Below are 25,553 nucleotides of genomic sequence, written 5' to 3' on the forward strand. Positions count from 1 at the left end.
AACCCTGAACTTTCTCTCTAGACCTCATGTTTTTCTCTCTTGCGCATAGCCTGCAGTGGATAGTTAACATCCTTGCCTCTTATTGTATGCTGGTGGTTGGAGATTCATGATTGGCTCAGTACTGCAGGTCTTAGTAGCATCCAGCTTTCTGTAGAGAGCGAGGCAGCTCCAGTCTCCCCTGGGCTCCTCCAGCTGCAAACCCAGGTTTCTTTCCGCCGACCTACTCCTTCTCTTCAGCTCATTCATTTACACGCCATTTTTTCTTCTCTTGTAGCCTTCAGTCATGGCTGTCTATTTGGATTTTTTAAATTATATTTTGTCTAGAATTTCTCTGTATTAAGGCTAAAAGAGGTGCCTTCCATACTAACTCATTCTACAATCTTGTCTTGAGTATTGCATCATTTCTAGAATTTGCTGAGATCTAATGTCTTCAAACTAGATTCATTGTTTTTTCAAGATAGGGTTTCTTTGTATTCCTGGCTGTCCTGGAACTCTCTCTATAGACCATGCTGGCCCTGAACTTAGATCCTCCTGCCTCTGCCTCCTGGGGACTGGGATTAAAGGTGTGTGTCACCACTGCCCAGCTCTGGATTCACTTTTTACATGAATGCATTGGGGGGGGGGGGTTGTGTGCGTGCATGCATGTGTGTGCACACATGCACACACGCGCGCGCACACACACACACACACACAGCTCTGTATTTATTTATTTTTCATCTTCCTGGTTAATAGTCTTGAGTAGCTCTCTTCATAAATGTCCCTCCACTGGGATTCCATAGCATAGACACAGTATGTGTGGGGTAACCTCCTGCCTGGTGACTAAAACACGGATTTCCAGGCTACTCTGGAGCAACTCCAAGGACTAAGCCAGAAATCTGTCCCAGGTGGCGTGCTGTTTCAGTGATGCCTTCCCAGGATCTGTGTGGCAAAGCTGTGTCCCATCAGAGGTGTCCCTGACTGGACTACAGCACACGGCCTGTAGTCCGGCTTCTCTGCAGGAGACAAGAGAAGTTCTCCTCAGTTCTCTGCAGCCAGAGGAGGTTTGCTCGCAGATGGGAAGGGAGGTGTAAGCGCTGAGGCACGATGGCTGCTCTTTTCAGCTCTCCTGGTTTCTCTTTTCAGGGCAGTTATTAGGTCTCTCCTCCTGACTGTCACAACAAGCACACACCCAAGGCCGGGAACAACAGAAGGGACTAGGAGCTTGGAGGAAGAATGGAATGCATTTGTGGATGTGTTTCCTTCCCCTCTGTGCTTGTCTGTCTGTCAGATCGGTGTGGGTGGGGTCTCCGCTCCTTCTTCCAATGGGAACTCAGTGTCTACACTTGTTTCTATACAATGAGGAAGCTACACAAAATCTTTGGGTGGCCTGAGGTGTGGGGTTAAAAATAGCCGACCAGTCTAAGCTTAAGATGTTTGTGAAGACTCAGTGCAGGCAAGGGAAAGAAGTCTAGCTGGAGAGGCTGGAGAGAAAGGACTGGCTGGCGGATTGGGAGAGAGAGAGAGAGAGAGTGTGTGTGTGTGCGTGTGTGTGTGTGTGTGTGTGTGTGTTGGCATGGGGGAGTGGCGGGGCAGGGACAAGGGTGTGATCTGTCCCCAGCAGCTTGTGAGGTCTGTGTGACAGTGGCATTGTGATTGTTAGCGGTAGGACCACCTCCTAGAGAGCCAGAGTTTGGCTCTCTGAAGAGGAAGGGAGCCTGCCTAGACCTGTCCTGGTGAGGCAGGGCTTGGCAGCAGGGATGGTGGACCTCTTGCAGTTGCTAAGCCTGTTTCCCTTCCCAGGCACAGCCTGAATGGGATTCTAAAGCCTTCCTCCCAGGCCTCTTGTTTTTCTATAGAGAGATTTCATTTACATGGTCACAGATCCTGCAGGTCTGGGCCAGACTGCCCCCCATGTCCGCTTAGTCTGTCCCCTTTACTCTGCATCCAGCACACTGGCCTTCTTCTGTCTCCTTTCTTCATATGGTTCCGCTAGCGTTTCTTTTCTGTGGCTGCCACGCTCTGCCCTCTCCTTTATCCCAGGAACCCATGTAAGGCCTCTCTTCCTGTTTCTGTTGCCCAGGCTTGACGCTGTCATTGAGAACCACTTTCCTGTAGGAATAGGATCACTTACCGTGTCCCCTGAATACACGCATGTCTTTCAAAGCTCTCAGTTACAGATTCCCATTTGAAGAAGTTTAGATTTCTCTGGCGAGTGGATACTCTATCACTGCAATGTTATAAGTGAGTGATGGAGCAGAAGAGTGTTTTGAATTCCTGTTCCATTCCATATCTCTTCTTGGGCCAGCACTTTCCGGGGGTCACCAGTGAGCCCTTGGTCTTCCGGCACCTGCACATGTGGCCATTGTCCACCTTGGTTGTGCCGCTGGTCCCACTCATCTTCCAAGGCCCTCGTCAAATCTTACCCCAGCCACAGAGTCTACTACGATCCCCGCTTTGAGCCATTGCCCACACACTTCCGTGGTCTGGCTGTGTGCCTGCTGCCAGGGATGGCTGTTATTTATCTTTGTCCTCTCCACTCTGCTTATCCCCGAGGAGGCGGTGGGTGCTGGGTAAATGTTGATTGATGTTTTTCCTGGCATGCAGTGAAGGCCAGAACTCTCGATTGATAGCTAGAGATGGGGTCGGAGAGATGGTTCGGTGGGTAGAGGTGACCGCCGCTTAGCCTGATGACCTGAGTTTGATCCCCAGAACCCACATGATCAAAGGAGGGAACTTGATCTCTGCAAGTTATTCTCTGCCTTGCTCTTGCACATGCGTGTGTACACATATATGCATGCTAAAATAATGAAGTGTGATTAAAAACTGAAAAGGCTTAGAGATAATGACGGAAAGGCAACTCTTCTCTTCTCTCTAGTTACAAGTTATTCCCAAACTGCGTCCCCTCCTTCGGGTTCCGCCATCTGCTGCCTCTCACAGACAGAGTCGACAGTTTCAACGAGGAAGTGAGGAAGCAGAGGGTGTCCCGGAACCGTGATGCCCCCGAAGGGGGCTTTGATGCTGTGCTCCAGGCGGCTGTCTGCAAGGTAAGGCCTGTGGTGAGCCACCCAAGCATGCGACTCCCGTCCACTCTTACATCAGAGGCAGAGCTCAGCCACACCTCAGGGAAATCTCTAGCAATCAAGTCAGCTGGACTCGGGATGAGTTGAGCTTGTCCGGTCTCCACGGCAGGGTGTGGCTCTGTGCAGTGGGATAGTGTCTGTGCCAGGCGACAGCTGTGCTGTGTTTATGCGTTGGCTTTTTTTTCTCATGCAGTTTTTTTAACCTTAAAGATTGCCTCGCTGGGGAATCAAGCTGGGAAACAGAATCACTCAGTCTTCGGTTGCATGTCTGTGTTTTTGTTTTCCTTGTTTCTCTGACAGAAGGAGGGCACAGTCAGAAGTGAACTTTGACTTTGAGAGGTTCCCAATTTGGAGAAATCTATAAGTGGGAAATTGATAACAACTTATTGTTAAAGTAATTTTCGGTCAGAGGAGCTTAACAGAAACAACAGATGGTTAATCATTCTGCAGCTCGTTACTGAAGCATGAGTATGGTGTCATTTGGCCCATCCTCCTGGTGTGTGTCCAGACCTCAGCAGTTCTCAGCAAAGCTCAGCAGTGTCTTCACTGGCAGTGCATTCTTGTTTTAAAAGATTTTTTAAAAAAATGTTACGTATGTGAATTTTTTGCCTGCATGTATGTAAGTATGCATGCTCAGTGCCCATGGAGGTGGGAAGAAACGGACCTTAGAGTCGTCAGAACTGGAGTTATAGACAGTTAGTTGTAAGCCTCCCTGTGGCTGAGAATCGAACCTGGGTCCTCTGGAAGACCCAAGAGTGCTCTAAACACTGAGCCATCTCTCCAGCCTCTTGATGATGAGTTTGGGGATTCATCAGTGATGGAGTGGTGGGGTTCACCAGCGGTGGAGTGGTGGGGTTCATCAGCGGTGGAGTGGTGGGGTTCATCAGCGGTGGAGTGGTGGAGTTCATCAGTGGTGGAATGGTGGGGTTCATCAGCTGTGGAGTGGTGGGGTTCATCAGCGGTGGAGTGGTGGGGTTCATCAGCGGTGGAGTGGTGGGGTTCATCAGCGGTGGAGTGGTGGGGTTCATCAGCTGTGGAGTGGTGGGGTTCATTAGCTGTGGAGTGGTGGGGTTCACCAGCTGTGGAGTGGTGGGGTTCACCAGCTGTGGAGTGGTGGGGTTCATCAGCGGTGGAGTGGTGGGGTTCATCAGTGGTGGAGTGGTGGGGTTCATCAGTGGTGGAGTGGTGGGGTTCAGCAGCTGTGGAGTGGTGGGGTTCATTAGTCGTGGAGTGGTGGGGTTCATTAGTGGTGGAGTGGTGGGGTTCAGCAGCTGTGGAGTGATGGGGTTCAGCAGCTGTGGAGTGGTGGGGTTCATTAGTCGTGGAGTGGTGGGGTTCACCAGCGGTGGAGTGATAGTGGTAGGAACTCTTAGACATTTGGGAGGTCTGGAGAAGAGGTTAAAACCTAGCTTTGAGGCCACACACGGTGGCTGCTGCTTGCTTCCTTGGTGATCTGCAGGTGATCTTGGGTTTCTGGGTGTGTTTGCTGGGCTTGTCCTGTATTCACTTTCCCCTGTAATCTTTAGAAATGGATAAGAGCAAAGCCCACTGTTGTCATTTCTGAAATAAGATCCCCAGTGACAGAGATGGCCAAGGGGAAGGAAAAGACATAGAAAACAGCCGGTTTCTGCCTATGCCATTGAGAAGACCTGGGGGCTCCTTCAGAGTGGGGGATCGCAGTGGCGCACCATCGGGTGGCTGCTGGCCAGTAGCATAAGGGCTAATTCAGAGGTCACGGTCCCTCGTGTTTTTTGTTTTTGTTTTATTTTTTGTAATCTGAAGGCCAGATGGAATCTTCTGAGTCATCTCCGAATCTTCCATGTGTCGTGAAATAGTTTATGGATTGTACTCCCCCACTTTTTTTTTTAACCAACATTCTGATTTTGATCAGAGAGGCATTGTCTTCACAGACATTCAGCCAAATTTAGCATTTTGTTAGGGGAAAAATAATGCAGGGGGAAAAAAGTAAGATTGCCCTCACCTCCTTACCCAGAGAATTTGGTGGATTTTCTTTTGGAGGAAGTCATCTTTAAAAACTGTATGGGGGGATGGGGTGAAGAGAAAACCTCAGCTGCAGGTCAGGCCCGGCAATAGATGAAGATGAAGATAGAGCAAGTGCTGGGACCGTTGGTGACTGGTCCCAGGAGAGACCAGAGTCCACCTGTGCCTGCATAATCCTCCTGTGACATCCCAATGGATGCAATAGTTCACCCTTTGAAGTTCGGTGTTTCAGAGGCTTCTAGCAGATTTCCTGAACTTATTCCTTGAACCTGGTGAGTTATCAATTTACGGAGAGGTACCCTATGAGCTGCGTCAACCTTAGACCTGTTTCATCATGGCCTTTGCTACAGGGAAAGTTAATCATTGTTTAGAATTCTGCTGTTTTCAAATTGCCAGTTTCTCTCTTTACTTTCTCTTCACGTCTGTTAACACATTTCTTTCTCATTTGAAATTGCCTAATTTATAATGTCACTTTTCCTGGTTTATTATTGATTTTTCTTATTGTAGCAAAAGTATTAGGACTAGATCATAGCCTAGCTTTTGGTAAATGACTAGGCAGCAAAATCATACTAAAAATCTTTAGCAGCTTGAGGGGTATGCTTATAATCCTAGCACTCAAGAGGGAGAGGCTGACTTAGCTCTCTGAGTTTAAGGCCAGCCTACTCTACAAAGTGAGTTCCAGCCAGCCAGGGCTACATAACAGGGCTACATAAGAAAAAAACAACGAAACAAACAGAATCTTTAGCAACTTGAACAATGCCTAAGGGCAATTAAGAGTGGACTAATGAAGGCAGATTAAAAACCAGGGTTGCTAGGATGATTCTATTTGGCAAATAAAAGAAAAATGGGCTGGTGATATTACCCAGTGGATAGAGGCACCTCTGTCCTGGGAAGGAGAGAACCAACGCCCTCAAGGTGTCCTCTGGTCTCCACACAAATTTGTGCGCATGTGAACATACAGAGAAAGGAAAGAAAATGCTGGAAACAGGCCAAACTGATGGCAGTATTTTTAGGTTATAGAATTATATCTTGTTTTTATGTTTTTGAGAGGTTTTTACATTTTTGTATTTATCTAAATTTCTACAATGAATGTATATTATTTTTTATTATGAAGCATTTCAAACATAGTAATGGGAAGAACAAGAAATTAAACACCATGTCTATTGTTTACCCTTAGTGGTCACCGCTCATAGCCAATTGTGTTTTGTGTTCACAGAGACCCTGTCCCCCCATTAGTTCAGGGATTGCTCAGATACCATTTACAGCACCCAAGCATTTCTTTGTTCACTGGGTCTGCTTCCATTTGCCCAGGTTAGAGGCTCTTCAACTTGGTCCTGCTGACTGGGTGTAACAGAGGAAGAAAGGAGCCCTGTGTACTTGGCTGGCCCTTCCTAAGGGCCAGAGTTGCCTGGATAGTCCGCCCTGCTGTGTGCACATGCGCTCCTCTGCTTCTGGTGACCTTTGCTGTTGGTGACGGTCTGAGAACAGGCCTGACTCACAGCATCACGGGTTCTTCTTGCTCTGGTTTCCCTGAGTTGGATTATTCATTATCAACCTGTGGGACTCAGGGTTCTGCATGGCTGTCTTGAGAGGCTCCTTCAACTGGGCGCTGGTGGCACATGCCTTTAGTCCCAGCACTAGGGAGACAGAGGCAGGAGGACCTCTGTGAGTTCAAGGCCAGCCTGGTCTACAGAGCAAGTTCTAGGACAGCCAGGGCTACACAGAAAAATCCTGTCTTGAAAAACCAAATAAATAAAATAAAATCTATCTCTAAGGCATGCTGTATATTTCTTGCAAAGGTGTTTTTATGCAATTAAATTAAGAAATTAAAGGACCACCCGCTTCTCTTTAGGATTCTATTTAGGGCAAGGACAAGGACCCTACTTTTACTAGTGGTAGCTTCTGCCAGCTGCTTGATTGCTGTCGGAGGCAGTTAAGGCACCCACAGCTAAGTGATGTCTCTCTCACGCCAGCATCTCTTTCCAGTGTACAAATGGGTCAGAACTGAAATGTATCATTGCCTTTAATGCTTTATTAAGCCTTTAACTGAATTTTCTTATACCTTTTCTGGGTCAGGATTATGGTTTCTCCCTTTATCCGTTTTACTGTTTCCCTCAGAACTTTCTAGAAGTTGACTTTAAGTTGCTTATTCCTTATTCTAAAATTGTACTGGTTGATGTATGATGGGTGATTCAGACTGGAGCTATGCTTGTTTTTCTGATTTCCCAAACAGGAAGCATCCGGGACCTCAGGAGGATGAGGGGTGGGTGGGGTGGTGAACGTGGCCTCAGGGCTGTGGGTTCCAGAGTCTGTGTGCTTTTCCTTTGCAGCAGTGTCTTCAGGAAACTATTAAAAGTATTGGATCTCTCCCCGCCTCTCTCCCTCCCTCTCTTCCTACCCCCTCACCCCGTGTGTGTGTGTGTGTGTATGTGTGTGTGTGTGTGTGTGTGTGTGTGTGTGTAGGTAGAGGGAGAGTGTGTGAACACGGTGCGGAGGCCAGAGGATTTCATTTTTGCCGTGTGGAGTTAGGGTCTTGTCTCTGTTTCTGTGCTGCAGGCTCCAGGCTAACGGGCCGGCAAGCTTCCAAAACAAGGTTTGGAAGCATGACGCAAGTCTAAGGCCTACAAGAAATTAGAAGGGCCAAGAGAAGCCAAAGGGTGACTCTGCTGTTTCCACCTCCCGCCTTGCCACAGGGTACTGGAGTTATAGATGAGCACAGCCAACTCAGGTTCTGGATCGAATTGGGTTGCCGGGCTCGTGCAGCTAGCGTTTTTGACTGGTTTGAGCCATCTCCCTGGCCCCTCGACTGTGATTTAATACATGATTTCCCATCACTCCACTAGTTTGGTGACTTTGCAAAGTCTGTGACCCGTGGCTTGCTGTGCTGGGGTTCTACAGCTGACAGCTGCTGGGTATTCTCACACAAGGGGTGGGAAATAGCTCAGTTTTACCAACAGCACTGGCAAGAGCTCATCTCCATCACCCTCTGTATAAACCAGCCACGTGCCTGCCTCCCTTCCCGTCATGGGAGGCATCTACACATGCCGGCAGCCCCCCTCACTGGCTGCGGCAGGGACAGGCAGCCAGGGGCAAGTCCAGGTGGCTCCAGGGTGCCTGAGGCTTTGCTTCTATAAAGGCCAGTATATCAGTTTCCTCGGCCTCCTTCATGGCTTCTGCACTCCAACCGCAGCAGCCTGGAGTCACTTATCCAACTGCAGCTGGGCTCTTGCACTTGCTGCTTCCTTTGCTTACTCCCTCTCCCCGACACTCCTAGCTTTCCTTCATTTTCTGTCTTCTTAATAGAGTTCATTGCATCAAGCTGTTTCCGCCCCACCACCTCCAGCCTCCTGCATCGCCATAGCCCACATCAGAATGGTTTGCTTATTCCAGCTCAAGAGCCGACGTTGACCCATTACACACACAGTGCATTTTATGCTAGGGTTCAGTCTTGGTGTTCGTTGTGATTCTATAGATTTTAACAAATGCAAATTACAATACTGTGGGGCTTCCCTGCCCCAAAGCCCCATGCTTGAATGCCATCCCTCCCTGAACCTGCTTTCCTTAAACATCTGTGTATGTGTGTGTGTGTGTGTGTGTGTGTGTGTGTATGTGTGTGTATACACGCATGCATGCATGTGTGCATGAGTGTGTGGTCAGGGGTGGTTCAGAAGTGGAAGACTGGAACTTGACCCTCTGACTTGCAAACATACTTGGACAAGTGCTCTCTCCCACTGAGTGACCTCCAAGCCCCCTGGACTGCTTTCCCATTCTTTGCAAGGCCAGCCTGGTTCGCTTGTGTTGCAAATGTCAGCTTGACTGTTTGTCTATCAGGGAAATTTCCCTGATCGATCACCCTCACTAGGTCAGGGCATTACTTGAATGGGGTGTCTGCTCTTTGAGACACTATAGGTGCTGTCATTTTGCACTGCCTAGCACAGGCTAGGTTTGTTTACACACTCGGTGAGGGAACAGTGCCTTGTGCTCTGTGCTCCTGAAGGAAGCTCAGAAATAGCCCAGATCCCCCTGCGCCTCGCTCATCCACCTTCCCACCATGCTCTGCTGCCTCCGTGGCATCCATCGTGTGCGATACCCGCCCTCGGAAGTGGAGTTGGTAGTATGGTTATTGGCAATACTCTCAACTCAGTAGCCGCTCTGGTGGAGAGAAAAGGAAAGAAACTGAGAGAAGGACCCTGCTCTTAGGGCTTTGTGTTTTTTAAAGACGGGTTTCCCTAAGTTGCCTGGAACTCACTATGTAGACTAGGCTGGCCCCTTAACTCAAAGCAATCCACTTGCCCTGCTCCTAATCACTGGCCTTAAAGGCGTGTACCACCATGTCCAGCTACTGTTTTATTTGAGTTGGGGGATCCAATTGAGGGTAAATTAAGCATCCTTTTTATAAGCATTCCACTGGCCCGTATGAAATCATCGCTATTTGTCTGTCATTGACATTGCCTATCGGCATCTCTCCTACAAAAAACCAAACACTTTATTTATTCATGTACTTTCTATAGTGCTAGAAATCACTACGGGTCTTGCTTGCTCAGGCTACAACACTACCACTGAGCTACATCCTTAATCCCCTAATGGAAAATCTGTATGGCTCAACGTTCTACATTCTACAGTGCCTTCAGCCCAGCTTGGCCCCTACTCCCCAATCTGTACCAGAGATGCCCTGCCATGCTCTCTGGGCTTTGGACTCGAGGTGGATGTTTGGACCCTGAGTCACAGGCGACTTCTTTCCTCAAGGAAAGAAATTCTACACTGTGGCCTCATTAACCACAGAGCAGATTTTTTTTTTTCTCCCAAGTATATTCCATTGCAAAGTATGGTTAGAAGCAGGAAAAACAAACTCCTAAGGAGAACATGTTTATTGTTACAGAGTGATGGAAACAGGCCCAAATGTCAGTGTGGTTGGTCATTCGGGAAGCCAATCCCACAATGAAAACTTGATTTCCCCTGTGGGCCATGTTTCAATTAAGACGCTTTGGTCCTCAAGCTCGGGTCTGCTGGGGAATCTGCACTGGCCAAACAAGCCGCCCCATCTCTTCCCTTCCTTCTCCACACGTGTTCCTTCTTCCTCTCAACCCCTTCTGGAAAGGTTAATGTACAGTGTTCTCTTGACAATCTGAAAGTCTGTTGAGTACTTACTGTGTACCCATGAGGTACAGTGAGGGGCTCGAGGTTGAGGTGGCCACAGATCTGCCTCTAAACTTAACCCTACTTGGAAGACAAAGAGAGAATGAGATCTAAGGAGCAGCTGGGCAAACGGGCCTCTTAGGACCCAATGGTAAATGACAGCCTTTCTCCCCTAAAGGCTGGCTCAGTCCTTTTACTTCTCCCGGGCTGTGCACCAAGCTCCACGGGTTTCTTTTACTCTTCCCTTTGAAAGTGATTGTACTGTCTCCTATCGTGACAAGTTAAGTAACATCTCCAAATTGCCACAGGTAGAAATATCAGGGCCGGAGCTGGCAGATGGATCCCTGTGCATGCATTAAATGTACTTAACTTTGACATTGGAGCCTGTGCTGTCTTTGAAATTACATGAGAGCAGAGAAGTGGGAGGGGTGAGCTTCCAACGAGAGCCTAGATGGCTGTACTGCTGCTTCTCTGTGGAGTCACGACTTTGCTTTTTGTCAGGCACAGTTGGTCTGTAACTGATAGTACTTGGGATTTCCACTGGGTGGTCCCAAAGTCAGCAAGCTGATGGAGCACGTCCCCAGCTTTCCTGTCTGTAAAATGGGAGAGCTTTGTGTTCTTCCTTATCTGCTCCAGTTTTGAAAGTGGCCTCAGACCCACCAGTTCTGCTTCTAGGCTCTCAGAGAGTCAGACACTGCCATGGTCAGACACTGCCATGGTCAGACACTGCATTTCGAAGAATGGATCGTTTTATAGCAGAGGGGAAGTTTGGGGCGAATGATTCTTCAGTGCCAGCTAGGACTATGGAGTAGTATTGACTTCCGGCTTAAGGACCTCTTCATGGTTGGAGGAATGATCTTGATATGGGAGAGCTGGGTAATTCTGTCCTCACTGAAGCTGATGGGCCTCTATTCTAGGACCACATTTGAGTAGCTTTCCACAGAGATGTGGTGTTGTCTCTGCACTAGTGAGCCAGGGCAGTGAGCTACCAACACAGAGGCAGGCACCTCTCCTCCTGTTTCCTAAGATAGGAGAGACATGGCCTTCTCTCAGATTCCCAGACCAAATTCTCCACAGGACATCCTTGAATGTGCTCCTCTGACTTGCTATGTTCTGGTGGTTCACACATGTAAATAAGTGTTATGGGATGAATCTGGAGCCTTGGGCTCACTGTGACCCTAATGGAAGATGCGTTTGACACAGGCCATGTACTCAGGGCCCAATCAGAGGTCTGCAGGCCTCTGTCTCAGCCTTACCCCTTCCTCTTTGTGGGCCATAACACATCTAGTGGACTAGGTTTGTCCTGGAAATTATGTTTTAAATGTATAGAGGGGCTACAAAGATGGCTCAGGGGTTAAAAGCTTCCTGCCCTTGGAGAGGACCCAGGTTTAGCTCCTGGTCCACATGGAAGCTCAGAACCATCTGTAACTCTAGTTCCAGGGGATCTGACTCCCTCTTCTGACATCTGCAGGCACCTGCATGCATGAGGTACACATGCACACACACCAGGTAGACACACATGCATGTAAAATGAAAACTCTGTTTTAAAATGGTGATAGTAAGAAAGCAGAGATGGGTAGGTGGATGGTGCTGGACATAGAAATGCTGTCCTCTGAGGGGAGATACTGAGAGGAGTGTATTAACTGACTTCACCTATCACAGAGGAGGGGAAGGGCCCTTCTAGCTGGAGGGGACACATGAGTAGCCAGGCGGCAGCAGCCTGGAGTCCCAGGGTTCCTGATAGGGAAGAATTTCTAACAAGGATTGCTGCTCAGTGCCAGAGCAGCTGCCTGATGAGGCAGAGAGTGGGTGTGGGCTCTGAGCCCATTGGCTCAGATGCCAGAGGAAAGATTCCTGCACCAGAGAGAGGCTGGCTGATGTTCACTGGGGTTCCTTACATATTTCCGTAAACACACATTCTTGGGAATGGCCCCTCTGACTTGCCATGCTCTGTGTGGTCCCTATGTGTAAATAACTTTTTACAAAATGGGTCTGTAGAGCCTTGGGCAAGTCCTGGCATAACCATTGTATTTATTTGTTTTGTACTGGAGTTGAACCAGGACCTGGTGCCTATTAGGCATACGTTGTACCTCTGAACTATTTCTCCAGCCCTTGGGAGGCAGAGACAGGCAGATCTCTGAGTTCCAGGACAGCCTGGTTTACATAGTGAATTCCAGGACAGCCAGGGCTACTTAGTGAGGCCCTGTGTAGGAACCCCGCCCCCCCAGAAAAAAAAAAGTTTCTCTCCCCCAGTTCCCCTCCCTCTTCAGCACTCCTCTCCCTCCCCTCCTTCATTTCTCCCCAGCCCTCTTCAGGATTTTGGATAGAATCCAGGGCCTCATGCACGCTAGGCTGGTGCTCTGCCACTGAGCAGCTTCCCTAGCCTCCCGGTGACTTTTCTACCCAGTCACTCCCTGGTGGTTTAGACTCGCAGTAGCTGGCTTGAGCCTGTTTCCTGCAGGTCTCATCAATACCCCTTCTTTGATCGGCCACCACAACCACCTCCTCCCGTTTACACGAATTTTATTTGCTAAGCACAGTTTACTTTAAACTGGCGTCTAGCAGATCTTTCTGTGCCTTCCTCTGGTTGCCCACGTAGCCACTTTACTGTTGTGTGTGTGTGTGGGGGGGGTCCCCTCAGGAGAGCCAGGAACAGGAGGGTGGAAACTATTCTCTGTCATGTGAAGAACCACTTTCCTTTGTCAGACATTGTAGCCACCGAGCGACTCCTTCCATCCTCAAGAAACTAACTTGCCCCATAGGTTAGAGACCTGTGCCCTCAAAATACAGAAACCAAGCCCCCTGCACCCCAGTCTCTTCTTCCAGACCTCAGGCTCTCTGGGGCCAGCTGTTGGAGATGAATAAGCCAGCGAGTCTGTCTGCGCCTTGGGGAGTAGCCAGCTTTTGTTTATTTTCTTAGACTGGGAAGGGCTGGTCCCCAACTCTCAGTCCCTACTTCTCCTTTCTACGGGCAGCTGTGAGAGGTCAGATTATGGGGAACTGAATGAGGAAACAGAGGCAACATTTAAGAGAGATGAGGCGTGAGAGTCCACTGGAGAAGCAGGGTCACAGAAGGGTTATGATTGCTGGGCTACACGTATATTTTTAAGCACGTGGGAAGGAACCAGGGAGAGACTGATGGGATGTTCTCCAGAGAGGGTGGGATTTACCGGGCTGTTTTGTCTCAAGGAGGGAGGAGCCCGCTTTCCTTGGGGACAGTGAGATCAGAGCAGAGAGCAGGAGGCTTGAAGTTTTAGGATGGAGAAGAGGGTACAGAGTGACCACCATCTTTCTGGAGCTGCGGCACACTGTAGGGACTGGTGAGGAGGGGGCCCATTGTTGCTTGTCTCGTCACCTAAACTGAACGTGGACTGAGAGGTTAAAAGCTGAAAGCGGGCCGGCAGTGAATTAGATACAGATCTGACCAGCAGACAGAGAAGCCAAGTGAACCGCAGTCCTGGCCGGGTACCAGGTTTCTTGCCGGAGTCCAGTGAGCTTCCGTTCCGCCAGCCCTTGACATTTTCATCCGAGGGCTGACCTTGATCTGTTTGATGACATCAGTTTTGTTTACATGTTGATTTTACTTAGACTTAGAGAAGGGTTTAGCTGAAAGGTAGACCCTTTCGAAAATCATTTTCGAAAAGAGAACATTCAACTTGAAAATTAGGAAATGCAAACAAGGAGAAAGGAGATAAATATCACGGGAAGAGCGGCTGGCCGTGAGCTTGTGAGTTCGAGGCATAGCTGGGGGGTTTTGGCTCCATGAAAGGGGTGGTGGTTGGCAGTGAGTACAGTTACTGCCTCTACCACGCTGCAGGTCCGCCGCTGGCTGCCCTGTGTGGCGTTTTGTTTACTCCTTTCAACAGCTGTGTTTTATTAGTAGCTGTCGTCTCCCCCTTATAGATGAGCACACTGATATTTGTCAAACATTAAGTGCCTCGCTCGAGGTCACACAGGTAAGACGAAGCAGCTGTAGGGCTGGACCCAGATCTACCAGCGCCTAACTTCAAGCCTGCAGTTGCGGCCAAGGAAAAGTGTCGATGTGTGACTTTCCTAGTCTCCTCCTGGCCACAGGCATGCCCTTGGAATGTGTTGTGTTTAAACTACACTCTGAGCAAAACAAACCTTTAAAAATATGTGCCTTTAAAATGTTCTTTATTGCCGGGCGGTGGTAGCGCACGCCTTTAATCCCAGCACTCGGGAGGCAGAGGCAGGTGGATCTCTGGGAGTTCGAGGCCAGCCTGGTTTACAAGAGCTAGTTCCAGGACAGGCTCCAAAGCTACAGAGAAACCTTGTCTCAACCCCCCCCCCCAAATGTTCTTTATTTTATATTATATATTGTATATATTGTGTGGTCTTTAAAATAGCAACATTCATAAACCATACCCTGAAACTATATCTGGCATACTTTTTATCTTCTTTTTGCTTTGGGTTTTAAAATAGTCTCTTACATGTACCCCAGGGTGACTTCAAACTTGGAATCCTTCTGCCCTCAGCCTCCTGAGTGCTAGGATTACTCACACATATGTTCCACCGTACCTGGCTCCGTTTGAAGAAAATGACATGTATATTTACTCAAGAAACCATCATCAAATCCAAAATAATATCGGACTGCTGAGATAGCTCATCCAGGAAAGATGTTTGCCACCAAGCCTGACAACCTGAGTTTGAGCCCTAGGTCTCACTTAAATGGTGGGAGGAGAGAACCGACTCCCACAAATTGTCCTCTGGCCTCCACTTGGGTGCTTTGGCAGGCATGCAAGTCCCCCACCCCAGTCAATAAGCTAATGAACATATCATTTAGACCGTGAGTTTGTACCCCTGTCATTTCTCCTTCTGCATCTCCCCTAAGCAACCACAAACTGATTCTCACTGCACATAAGATGTACTTGCTAAAATTTTATATATACCGTACATTATTCTTTTTTGTCTGGCCTGTTAGACTCTGTGCCATTATTCCGAAAGTCCTCCTTGCTGGCAAATGTATCCACTCATTCATCCCTTTGTGGTCTAGCATTGCACCGTTACCCAGCAGTTTATCTAACTGTTCACCTGCTCATAGATTTGGGCTGTTTCTAGTTTTTGTCTATTCCCAGAAAGCTCTATGAATATCAATGTTCTTGTCTTTTTTTAATGGACATATACTTCTGTTTCTTTTCGGTTAATACCTGGAGCAGGTTAGCTGGTCTGATCATAGTGTTTAACGTGTTAAGGAATTGTCAGTGTTTTCCCAAAGTATCTGTATCATTTTATAATTCCAGCCGCAGTGCTGTGAGGGGTCTGGTTTCCACAGATTTTCATCAGCCTTTGAGGTCTTTTGTTTGTTTTGGGACCAGGCGTCCTGGTTCCTTTTCTGTCCTTGTGGTAAACACCATGACCAAAAGCCACCTGCAGAAGGGTTTGTATTGGCTATGGTTCCAGAGAGAGAGAATCTGCTGTGGTTGGGGAAGCATGGCGGCAGGCAGCTGAAACAGGAAGCTGGCTGTTCACATCTTGTCACACAGGAAACTGAGAGTAACCTGAAAGTGGGGAGAGGCTTTAAACACACTCATAGCTATCCCCCAGTAGCGTACTTCCTGTAGCAAGGCTGCTCCTTCTAAGGGTTCTAGGACCTCTCCAAACAGTACCACCAAATAGGGACCCGGTGTGCAAACAGCTAAACCTCTGGCGACATTTCTCTCTTAAGCCACTACGCAGAGTCTGACCGTGTAGTTCAGAATGACCTGAAATTCACTCTGTCCAGGCTGGCCCCAGACTCATGATCCTGCTTCAGCACCCTAAGGGCTGGGATTATAGGTGTGTGCCACATGGCCAACTTAACTTTGCCCACTTTAACGTGCATGCAGCAGGTTCTTAATTAATGCAGGGCTTTCTAACCACTTGCTTTGGAATAATTCATCGTCCCTGTAACAGTTATGTGGCCTTACTACCAAGTAATGAAAGAGGAGAAAGTGAACTGGTTAATCCTGGCCCTTGAATAATAATAATCTTGAGTCCCATGATAGGTTCCTTTATGTGCCAAGCACTTTTCAGATCTCCTGTGTAGAAAGACCCAGCAACAGCCATGCCAAGCAGATTCAGTTCTGTTTCCCAAAGGCTTAGAGAAACGAGGGGCTCTCCTAGGGCTCCACAGTTGGAGCGAAGCAGAAACTGAACGTAGATTCATCTCTTCAAGAGATGTTGGGCTCTAGGTCCCTCGGATGTTCTGTATCATAGTTCAGTAACTTCCTTTCAAATGAGGAATAAAACCTCCCTACCCAGTGTTGTCCCTCGTCTTGAACATGGAATACAAAACGCAAGTCTTCAACACAAATACCTTATGGGCAGCCAGACAGTAGGCAGTTTATTTTGAATATAAATACTCTGGAGTTGCCATGTGAAGTCTGCAAGCTGACAGCCTACGTGGGTGAGTTGACTGTGTTCTGACCCATTCCTGTGACCTGACCTCTGGGCCAAGGCTGTTGACACCGTTTAGTGATCAGGAGTCCACTTAGAGGAAACAGACTTACTGTTATTCGTGGAGCAGTGCCTGTTCCAGCTGCTTTCCTTCCAGCAAACGTTGATTTTGGGATCTAGCAGTCGTAGATTAAACACTGCTGTGTACTGGGCTCTTTCCTGAGGTGTCTCCTTCACTGTGCACACACATCCAAGTTCAGTGTTGTCTGACCCTTGCTAACCTAACCCTCATCTGTCTGTGTCTCCACCAGACCACAGAGAAGCTGCCAGAGAAAAACGGAACCTGAACAAAGCATTCAAAGATCAGTCTCACAAATGCAGTGCTTGTAGTTTAAAAATAATGGGAATAAAAAGATTACTCATAATCCAACTCCAAACAGATTACGGCACCCCCCCCCCCCAATGTCTCCTGGTCTTTCAAAACAGAATTCTATGATTCTTACGCGCTTGGTAATCATACTACAGATATCTGCTTCTTTGTTCCATCGTCATTGTCTGAATGTAATTTCAGACTTTTTTATTCTGGTTTATTGAGAAAGGGTTTTCTTTCCTCTGTGGCTTTGGAGCCTGTCCAGGAACTCACTCTGTAGACCATGCTGGCCTTGAACTCACAGAAATCTGCCTGCCTTTGCCTCCCGAGTGCTGGGATTAAAGGTGTGCGCCACTACCATCTGGCTAATTTCAGACTTCTTATAAACATAATTTCTAGTGTGGGGGAGGGGCTATCTCAGTTCACATCCCCATTTCCATCTACTAGGATATTCATGTCTTTGCCCTTTTTTCCTTTCTCCCGATCAAACATGGTTATGCATAATTTCGTGGTACTTTTGTGACTAGAGTCCCGTGAAATAAAATCACTGAGTTGACAGATAAATACTTCTTAAAGCTGGTAGTTCTTTTTAAAGTCTGCTTATTGAGGGATAATTTATGTAGTGTGGCATTCTCTCTTTTTAAGTGTATGCATACACATTTCAGAACGTGAAAAATAACAGACCAGGAGTCAGAGCCTAGCACAACCCTGGCAGCTGCTCTACATCTTCTTCCTGTCCCCACCAAGAAAAGCCTCGTCCCAGCTCAGGGTCCCATGACTAGCTTGTCCTGGTATAGCTATGAGGGGGCTCCAGCTTCCCAAGATGTGGGGGTCTCTTTGCTGTGCCCCTTTCCTGTCTTTCTGCCAATGCCTAGAATGCCTGTTTCCCTTTTTGCTCCCTCCCTATTTCTTCTTCCCATTTCCTTGAAGGGTTCTCCTTCATCCTTCCAGAGCAGCTTAAGTTTTATCCAAATTGGAAAGGGCTTTCTTTACCTCAGCCCTCCATCACAGTCATCTCTTATCCTCCTCCTCCTCCCCATCATCATCCTCATCCTATCCTCCTTGTCATTATGAACCTCTTCCTCCTCCTCCTCCTCCCCATCATCATCCCCATCCTATCCTCATCGTCATCATAATCATCCCTTTCCTCCTCCTCCTCCTTCTCCTCCCCATCATCATCATCTTGTCCTCCTCATCATCATAATCATCATCTTCCTCCTCCCCATCATCATCATCATTGTCATCATCATCATCATCATCATCATCTTGTCCTCATCATTATCATGATCATCCTCTTCCTCCTCCTCCTCCCCTCCCTGGCTTCCGTTAACCTTGTATTTGCCTTCCTTAATACCTTCATGGTATGTTGAAGCTGCTATTTTTTCTTTTTTTCTTTCTTTCTTTCTTTCTTTTTTTTTTTTTTTTGGTTTTTCGAGACAGGGTTTCTCTGTGGCTTTGGAGCCTGTCCTGGAACTAGCTCTATAGACCAGGCTGGTCTCGAACTCAGAGATCCGCCTGCCTCTGCCTCCTGAGTGCTGGGATTAAAGGCGTGCGCCACCACCGCCCCGGCTTGAAGCTGCTATTTTTATTTAAATCGAATATCTTTAAGAGCCAGAATAAGCTTTTTGTAGATCTGTGACCTTCCAAGGGATCTGGCCCACAGCAGGAAATGGGTAGCTGCTTATTGGACAAAAGTTACATGGTTACAAACCTGACTCCTCACTAGGTGACGGCTCTTGTCTGCAGCAGATCTCCAGGCCTCTGATGAACCCCTTTTCCTCTTCTCTTCCTTGTTTTGTTTGACAATCTGATATATTTTTCTGTGCCCATACTGCTTTTAAGTGGGATAAGGCAGCATCATAACTGTTCAGACGATGATGAGTGAGAGGGTGGTACGCAAGTCCTCATCTGCCGTTGAGAGGACACCAGCGTTTCACCTTTGGGGTCTATGAATCCCACCTCTGTGAGTTCCCTACCTAGTGGGTAGCATCTCTCTGTACTTAGCTCCTTCACAGTCAAAAATTTTAAAGAAAACACAATGTACATAATCCAGACTCTCTGTGAATTTTCCATTTTTACATGGCTTATTTTTCTTTATTTCTTTTAATCTCTTAACTCTCTGTACTCTGTCTCTTTAAAGACTTTACCTTTTTTTTTTAAACCATTAACTTTATTCTCTATATTTTTTTTTTCTCTCTCTCAAGCCTACGTACATTCATCCAACAGTGTGACTCATTTAGTGGTCTGAATCTGGCCTATTGTGAATCTGCAATTTTTTACTATCCAGGAGCACTTTTGATATGTGCCTTTAAATCACTAGGCACTTAAGAATCTAAACTGTGACATTCCTAGGTCAAAAACAGGTACTGCCTGCTTGCCCCACCCAGTCCAACATGGCGGAGCCACTCGTGCCTCTGATCCTTGCACATTGCACCAGTAGCATGGTGGAGCTGCTTGTGCCTCTGAGCCTCAGCACACAATGTCCCCATTTTAGGCACACAGCAGTCTAGTTGCCATCAAACAAATCGTAGCACTTTACTCCAAATGCTCCATTCAAAAGCTCTGTCTCCCGCAGGAGCCAGACAGAGATTGCAATGGCGGCACAGCCCAGAAAGCCAGCATTTTAAAACAGCCAGTTTTTTCCTGCTGCTGAGTCAGGAAAATTTCAAAATGGAGGACGTACCATTTTGTGCTAGCTCTGGGGCTGCCAGGTAGGAGTGGCACTCAGCACTTTAATTCTGAGACTGAGCGTGCAGCACAGAAATTCTTTTCATCCAAGTTACAGCCAAATCTGACACGCAGAGCCGCCTGCCTGAGCCTGATTCTGCAGTCCGCCCAGGTGCAGGCGGGGAGCGCTGAGCCATTGGCACGGTCTCAGAGCACTCTCCTTTTGATCCCAAGCGGGAACACAAACATCCAGTCCCATAAAATCCATTGAAACGCTTTAAAGCCAGAGTTCACGCTGGCAGAACAGCTCCAAGAACCCGCGCTTTAAAATGACACAGCATTTTTTTTCTGCTACTGATGCTGAATCAGGAAATCTCTCTACAGCAGGCCACCAACAAAAAGCAAAAATCTCTGTTAAACTCTCTCTCCCTTATTTTTAAGCCTTCTCAGGTTTTTAAGTGGATTTAGTCCATCACGTCTGGGCGCCATTCTGTTGTAATAGGAGCAGCGGGGCTGCGTCCCGGGTACCCGGCCGCCCACACGGCTAGCTTTACCCGAAATAATTACATGGAAACTGTATTCTTTTAAACACTGCCTGATCCATTAGTTTCAGTTTCTTATTGGCTAGCTCTTACATATCGATCTAACCCATTTCTATTAATCTGCATAGCCCACGAGCTGGCTTACCAGGAATGATCTTAACCTGCGTCTGCCTGGAGTGGGAGAAACATGGCGACTCACTGACTCAGCTTCTTTCTCCCAGCCTTCTGTTCTGTTTACTCCTCCCACCTATGTTTTCACCTATCAGGGCCAAGCAGTTTCTTTATTGCTTAACCAATGAAATCAACAGATTGATATATGATACTCCCCCATCAAATCTTCCTGAGATGTAGCCTTTGGATGAAGTCAGGCCCGGGGAAGAAGATGCTGCTGGAGTGGGTGTCTAGGCATGTGGGCGTGTGTGGGCAGAGCTTGGCGATTTCTCATCTGTGCCTCTGTGGAGTGAGTCTAAGCGAGAGGCCATGCTGCTGCGGGAAGGGCTTCTGGTTCGGATGGTTTGGAGCCCTGCTGCCAGCTGCTGTCGTCTTGGATGATGCCCCCGGGCAGATTTGTTCAGGCTACAGCACCCTCTGTCTTCCGTCTTTCAGGAAAAGATCGGTTGGCGCAAAGATGCTCTGCACTTGCTGGTGTTCACAACAGATGACGTGCCCCACATCGCGCTGGATGGAAAACTGGGCGGCCTGGTTCAGCCACACGATGGCCAGTGTCACCTGAATGAAGCCAATGAATACACCGCGTCCAACCAAATGGTGAGGACTAGGGGGGCTCCCCTTACCTCTCCCTGTCATCCCATGCCCGCCCTGTCCCTGGAAACTTCTTCCTTGGTCCTCAGTGCTCACTATGTTCTACTCCATCCTGGGGATCCAGTTTTGTTCATCATTTTGGCCTGTAACTATGGGACCTCACCCAGTGGCAACCACTGTACCCACCAATAGCTCTTAAAATCCTCATGGACCTCGTTTAACTGCTTCTTATCCTCCTTTCTCCTCACTTTGATTGACACCCCCCCACACACACACCTTCCAGCATCACTGCTCAATTCCAGAGAGCAGTGGCCTCCTCCGTCTTCCTAAGCCATGAGCAGGATCGGCAGGCATTTGGCATTGTTAGGTGCAGGAAAAGGAAAATTCTGCAAGGAGCACCCATAGGAAGGGGGCAAGCTAATTGGTGCTGGTGGCGGATGGCAGGAGGTGGAGGCGTAATGGTCCCCATCCCTCCTGAAGTGATGAAGGGGGCTACAGATCACACCTAAAGATGCTCCAGTCCTCATGCCCACATTTTGGGAGTGTCTGATGAACCCTAGAGGAGCCTTTTTATGAGTGTCTCTTCCCATAACCTCTTAGTTCAGGAGTCGCTGTTGATCTTGGGGACTGGGCCCAATGGGGACCCAAGGGATAGATGCCTTCTGGGAGTTCTGCCTGCATGCAGGTCACATGCTGGTGGTGTCCAGCCAGTTGAAACTGTTGCAGTCTTGACTTTTGCCTTGGCCTTAGGACTATCCATCACTTGCCTTGCTTGGGGAGAAGCTGGCAGAGAACAACATCAACCTCATCTTTGCAGTGACGAAGAACCACTATATGCTCTACAAGGTATGGGGGCGTGGCCTGATCTGGGTGCTCTTTCTGACTTAAAGCGGGTTGGTGATTAGCGTGGGAGTAGACAGGGTCAAAGGCAAACACTGTATCCCTTTCTAGCTATGCTTGGAGATAATAAGACTAAGGGGACTCTAGAATGTTCACATGACCATGAGTGTCTTCACCAGAAGTTTGAACTGTTTTATCTAATTTAATTCAGAGAAGATGGCTAGAGACACGGGGCCTGTTCCAGCCGAGAAGAAAAACATGAACTGAAATTCTGCATAGAGGAAACTGGAACAGACGCTAGGCAGCCTGCATAGCTAACTCAGTTTTCCTGCAGAGAGTGGGAGGCCAGGAGTGGCCCAGGACAGTAGCCCTCTCAAAAAGCAGTCAGTGGCCGAGAAAAGAGCCATGGGCTTGTTCAAGCCAACAAGTCTTTTCCTGGCTGTCACTCGGGCCTCCACACTGGCAGTCACAGTGAGCTGCAAGTTGCACTCAAGCTCCTTGGAGAGTCACAGAGGACATCAGTCTAATCTCTGGCCCCTACGTGTATGATCTCAGGGTGGGTGCATACGCATGCACGCACGCACGCACGCACACACGCACGCACACATGCACAAACTATTTGGCCATGCAAGAGCTCATGTGAGCTAAGTATAAACCCAGTTCACCCCTGATATCCTGTACATTGTGAAGGGGATGTTGTCAGGAATCCCTTAATCTCCTAAGAACTTACGCTTGATTGTGTCTCAAAGGCTCCTGCCTTATCAGTTGTGAAAATGCCACGGTGTCTCCTTGAATGCTGGATCTTCTTTGAGCCTGAGCCTGTTTTAGATGATGAAATGGAAAGACACTTTTTGTTTGGTGCAACATTGTGGGTTAAAAGTTGTCCACTGCAAACTGCGTGTTTAGAAGGACTGATTGCAGGCGCTGTATTGGGCTTTGTTTCACGAGGGGAGACATCCTCCTTGACTTGTCTCTCTCAGAATGGGGAGACCTGTACAGCTGAGAGCCAAGGGGCCTCTGGCCTGCTGTCAGCGCAGCACTCAGGAGTTGTGCTAGGACAAAGGGCTTTGTCCCAGAACCTACACGCGGGTATCAAAAGGTCTTAGAAGGATACCCTTCATATCTTAGCTTCTTACTGATAAGATAGGGTGTCCCTCAGACACCTGGAAAGTGGCCCCCTCTGCTCCCTCTGAAAATGAGCCTGGGATTGCCAGCAGTGATGGCGAAAGAATCAGGAGGGCCAGGGTGGTCCCAGAGGGTGAGCAGCTCACTCGCGGTCAGCCCTTCGCTCCCCTCCACAGCCGACTTGAGTGACTCATCCTACTCTTTCTTTCCTCTCCCATGGCGCCTTCTCCAGCGTGTGGCATAGGAGAGTGGCCGGGCACAGTGTGTTCTTACTCCTGTCCACAGTGCACTGTTGACTCCAGGACGGAAGGTGTCTTAGATAGGGTTACTGTTGCCGAGATGAAACACCACGATGAAAAGCAAGTTATGGGAAAAAGGGTTTATTTGGGCTAGGCTTCCACATCTGCAGTCTATCACAGAAGGAAGTCAGGACAGACACTCCTGGAGGCAGGAACCCGGAGGCAGGAACTGATGCAGAGGCCACGGAGGGGGGCTGCTTACTGCTTGATCCCCATGACTTGCTCAGCCTGCTTTCTTATAGAACCTAGGACCACCAGCTCAGGGATGGTGCCCCCCACAGTCGGCTGGGCCCTCCCCCGTCATCACTAATTAAGAAAATGCTCTCCAAGCTGCGTACAGTCCAAGTGGTAGGGAGGCATTTTCTCAGCTGGGGTTCCCGCCTCTGATGATTCTGGGCTGTCATGTTGATGTAAAATTAGCCAGCACAAAAAGGCAAAAAGTAATTGTTTGTTTGTTTGTTTGTTTTTCCAAGAATTTTACAGCGTTGATACCTGGAACCACTGTGGAGATTCTGCATGGCGACTCCAAAAATATTATTCAACTGATTATTAATGCGTACAGTGTAAGTCACTGACTTGGTCCCCACTCCCGCCTCCATCCTACCCGTTCTGAAACACTGAGGCCTGGGAGCTGATCCAGGTTTGAATTGGGGCTTAGCTCTGTTCCCACCCCTTCTGTTGGGGACCCCTAGAGTTCAAAGTGTGGCTGGTCTGGACAGTGTCTCTGTATCCTAAAGACTTACATTTGGGCATTAGGGAAGATTTCGCCTGGTTGCTCCCCACATCCCCTCTCATGGTCTGCACTTTGGTTCCTCACAAATCATAGTTTACCTTATCCCTCCTGTGGCTTCCTGCTCAAACCAGATTTTCTCCTCCCTTCCTCTACACTATGGCCTTTATTTTTGTTTGACTCCCTCCCCTACACCCCATCCCCTACCCTGCCCCTTTGAGTCAGGGTCTCTCTACAGAACTGTGGCTGACCTTGAATTCACTGTGTAGACCAGACAGGCAGAGCTCCACGAGTTTGAGGCCAGCTTCTGCCTCCCGAGTGCTGGGATTAAAGGCTTATACCACATGCCTGGTTCTGGCTCTGACCTTTAAATCCTCACCTCAGCACCCAGAACCAGAGAGGCAAGGTTTTCAAGTTAACATACACATTTAGTGGTTTTTAAGCTTTAGTTTACTTTTAGCAAGAGAACAGTTAGACTCATTTACGGGGACTCAACAGATGCTAAACGTGAAAATGGGGTTTGAGAAGTGGGTGCTTGTGTTTCAAGCTCTGGGCCCCTAACTAATGAAACCAAAGTGGGAATCAAACTGCCTGCCCCACACATTCACCTCTTCTCCCTGTGGCTGTCATTCCAACTCTGTGGCTGTCAGAGGCTAGAGAGCCCACAGGGCAGAAGGTCTGCTGCTTTTCTCTCATGACCTGGTGACCACAGCTTCTTTCTTGAGGAGGGGTGGCCTTGTCTGAGCTCTGTGAGGTGGGACGAGAACATTTTTCTGGGCTTCTCTGGAAGAACTACCTTTCAGAATTTCCATGTTCAGCCAGCTCCAGATCCTACAGACCACGGCATTTGGCTCCATCTGAGTCTGGCCCTCTGCTCCTATGACTTTGGTAAAAAAGGGAGTAATAGCCAGTCATGGTGAGCATGTCTTTGTGGCTGAGGCAAGATGATTATGAATCCAAGGCCACCCTTGGGTATACAGCAAGACCTTGTCTTAAAAAAGCCAATAAAAAGGGGGCAAGCAGTGTAGCTCAATGGTAGAGCACTCGCCTAGCATGCACACATTACCCTGATTCCATCCCCAATACCATAAATTGGCTCTGGAGAATTGGCTGTGTGTTGTTTGCAGGGATGGAGACACCCTCTGCCCCGAGAATTGCATGTAGCTGAGTGTTTTGTATGTCCATGCTTATGTGTGGGAACACTCAAACCATGGTGGGGTCTCCTGGATGCTTGGGGTGCTCTTTTTTAAAGATTATTTATTTTCATCTTACATTTTAAGTGTTTTGCCTACATGCACGTGTGTGTATCTGATACCTGCTGAGGCTAGAAGAGGGTTGGATGCCCTGGAATTGGAGTTCTAGAGGATTGTAAACCTCCATGTGGATGCTGGGAATCCAACTTGAGCAGCCTGTGTGTATGCCTGGCTTAGGGGTGTTCTTTGAGTGGCATTTTCCCTGGCCAGGGTTTGTTGTGCATATATAAAATGGTTTCTTAATGGAAATTTGGGGACCTGGATGTCAAGGAGCCAGGGGATCAATGGGGCGTCCACTCTGCCCCTTAGAAACTGGGGTGGGGAAAATATTTTTAGCCTGCGTTAGGAACTGGAGTGAATCCAGTTTCCCTGG

General features: G+C 48.3%; 1 protein-coding gene across 1 annotated transcript in view; it reads left to right on the forward strand.

The window, feature by feature from the left end:
• The window catches only part of Itgb5 (integrin subunit beta 5), a 109,764-nt gene that overhangs the window by 43,033 nt on the left and 41,178 nt on the right, over positions 1 to 25,553 (forward strand). The window contains exons 5-8 of the mRNA XM_041673280.1: positions 2,855 to 3,023; positions 20,778 to 20,939; positions 21,684 to 21,779; positions 23,671 to 23,760. Coding sequence (XP_041529214.1) covers positions 2,855 to 3,023; positions 20,778 to 20,939; positions 21,684 to 21,779; positions 23,671 to 23,760 — 517 coding nt within the window. The remainder of the gene's footprint in view (positions 1 to 2,854; positions 3,024 to 20,777; positions 20,940 to 21,683; positions 21,780 to 23,670; positions 23,761 to 25,553) is intronic.

Source organism: Microtus oregoni, unplaced genomic scaffold (assembly GCF_018167655.1).
Source record: "Microtus oregoni isolate MIOR12 unplaced genomic scaffold, Mior012 000023F_ref0000262, whole genome shotgun sequence".
Taxonomy (NCBI): Eukaryota; Metazoa; Chordata; class Mammalia; order Rodentia; family Cricetidae; genus Microtus; species Microtus oregoni.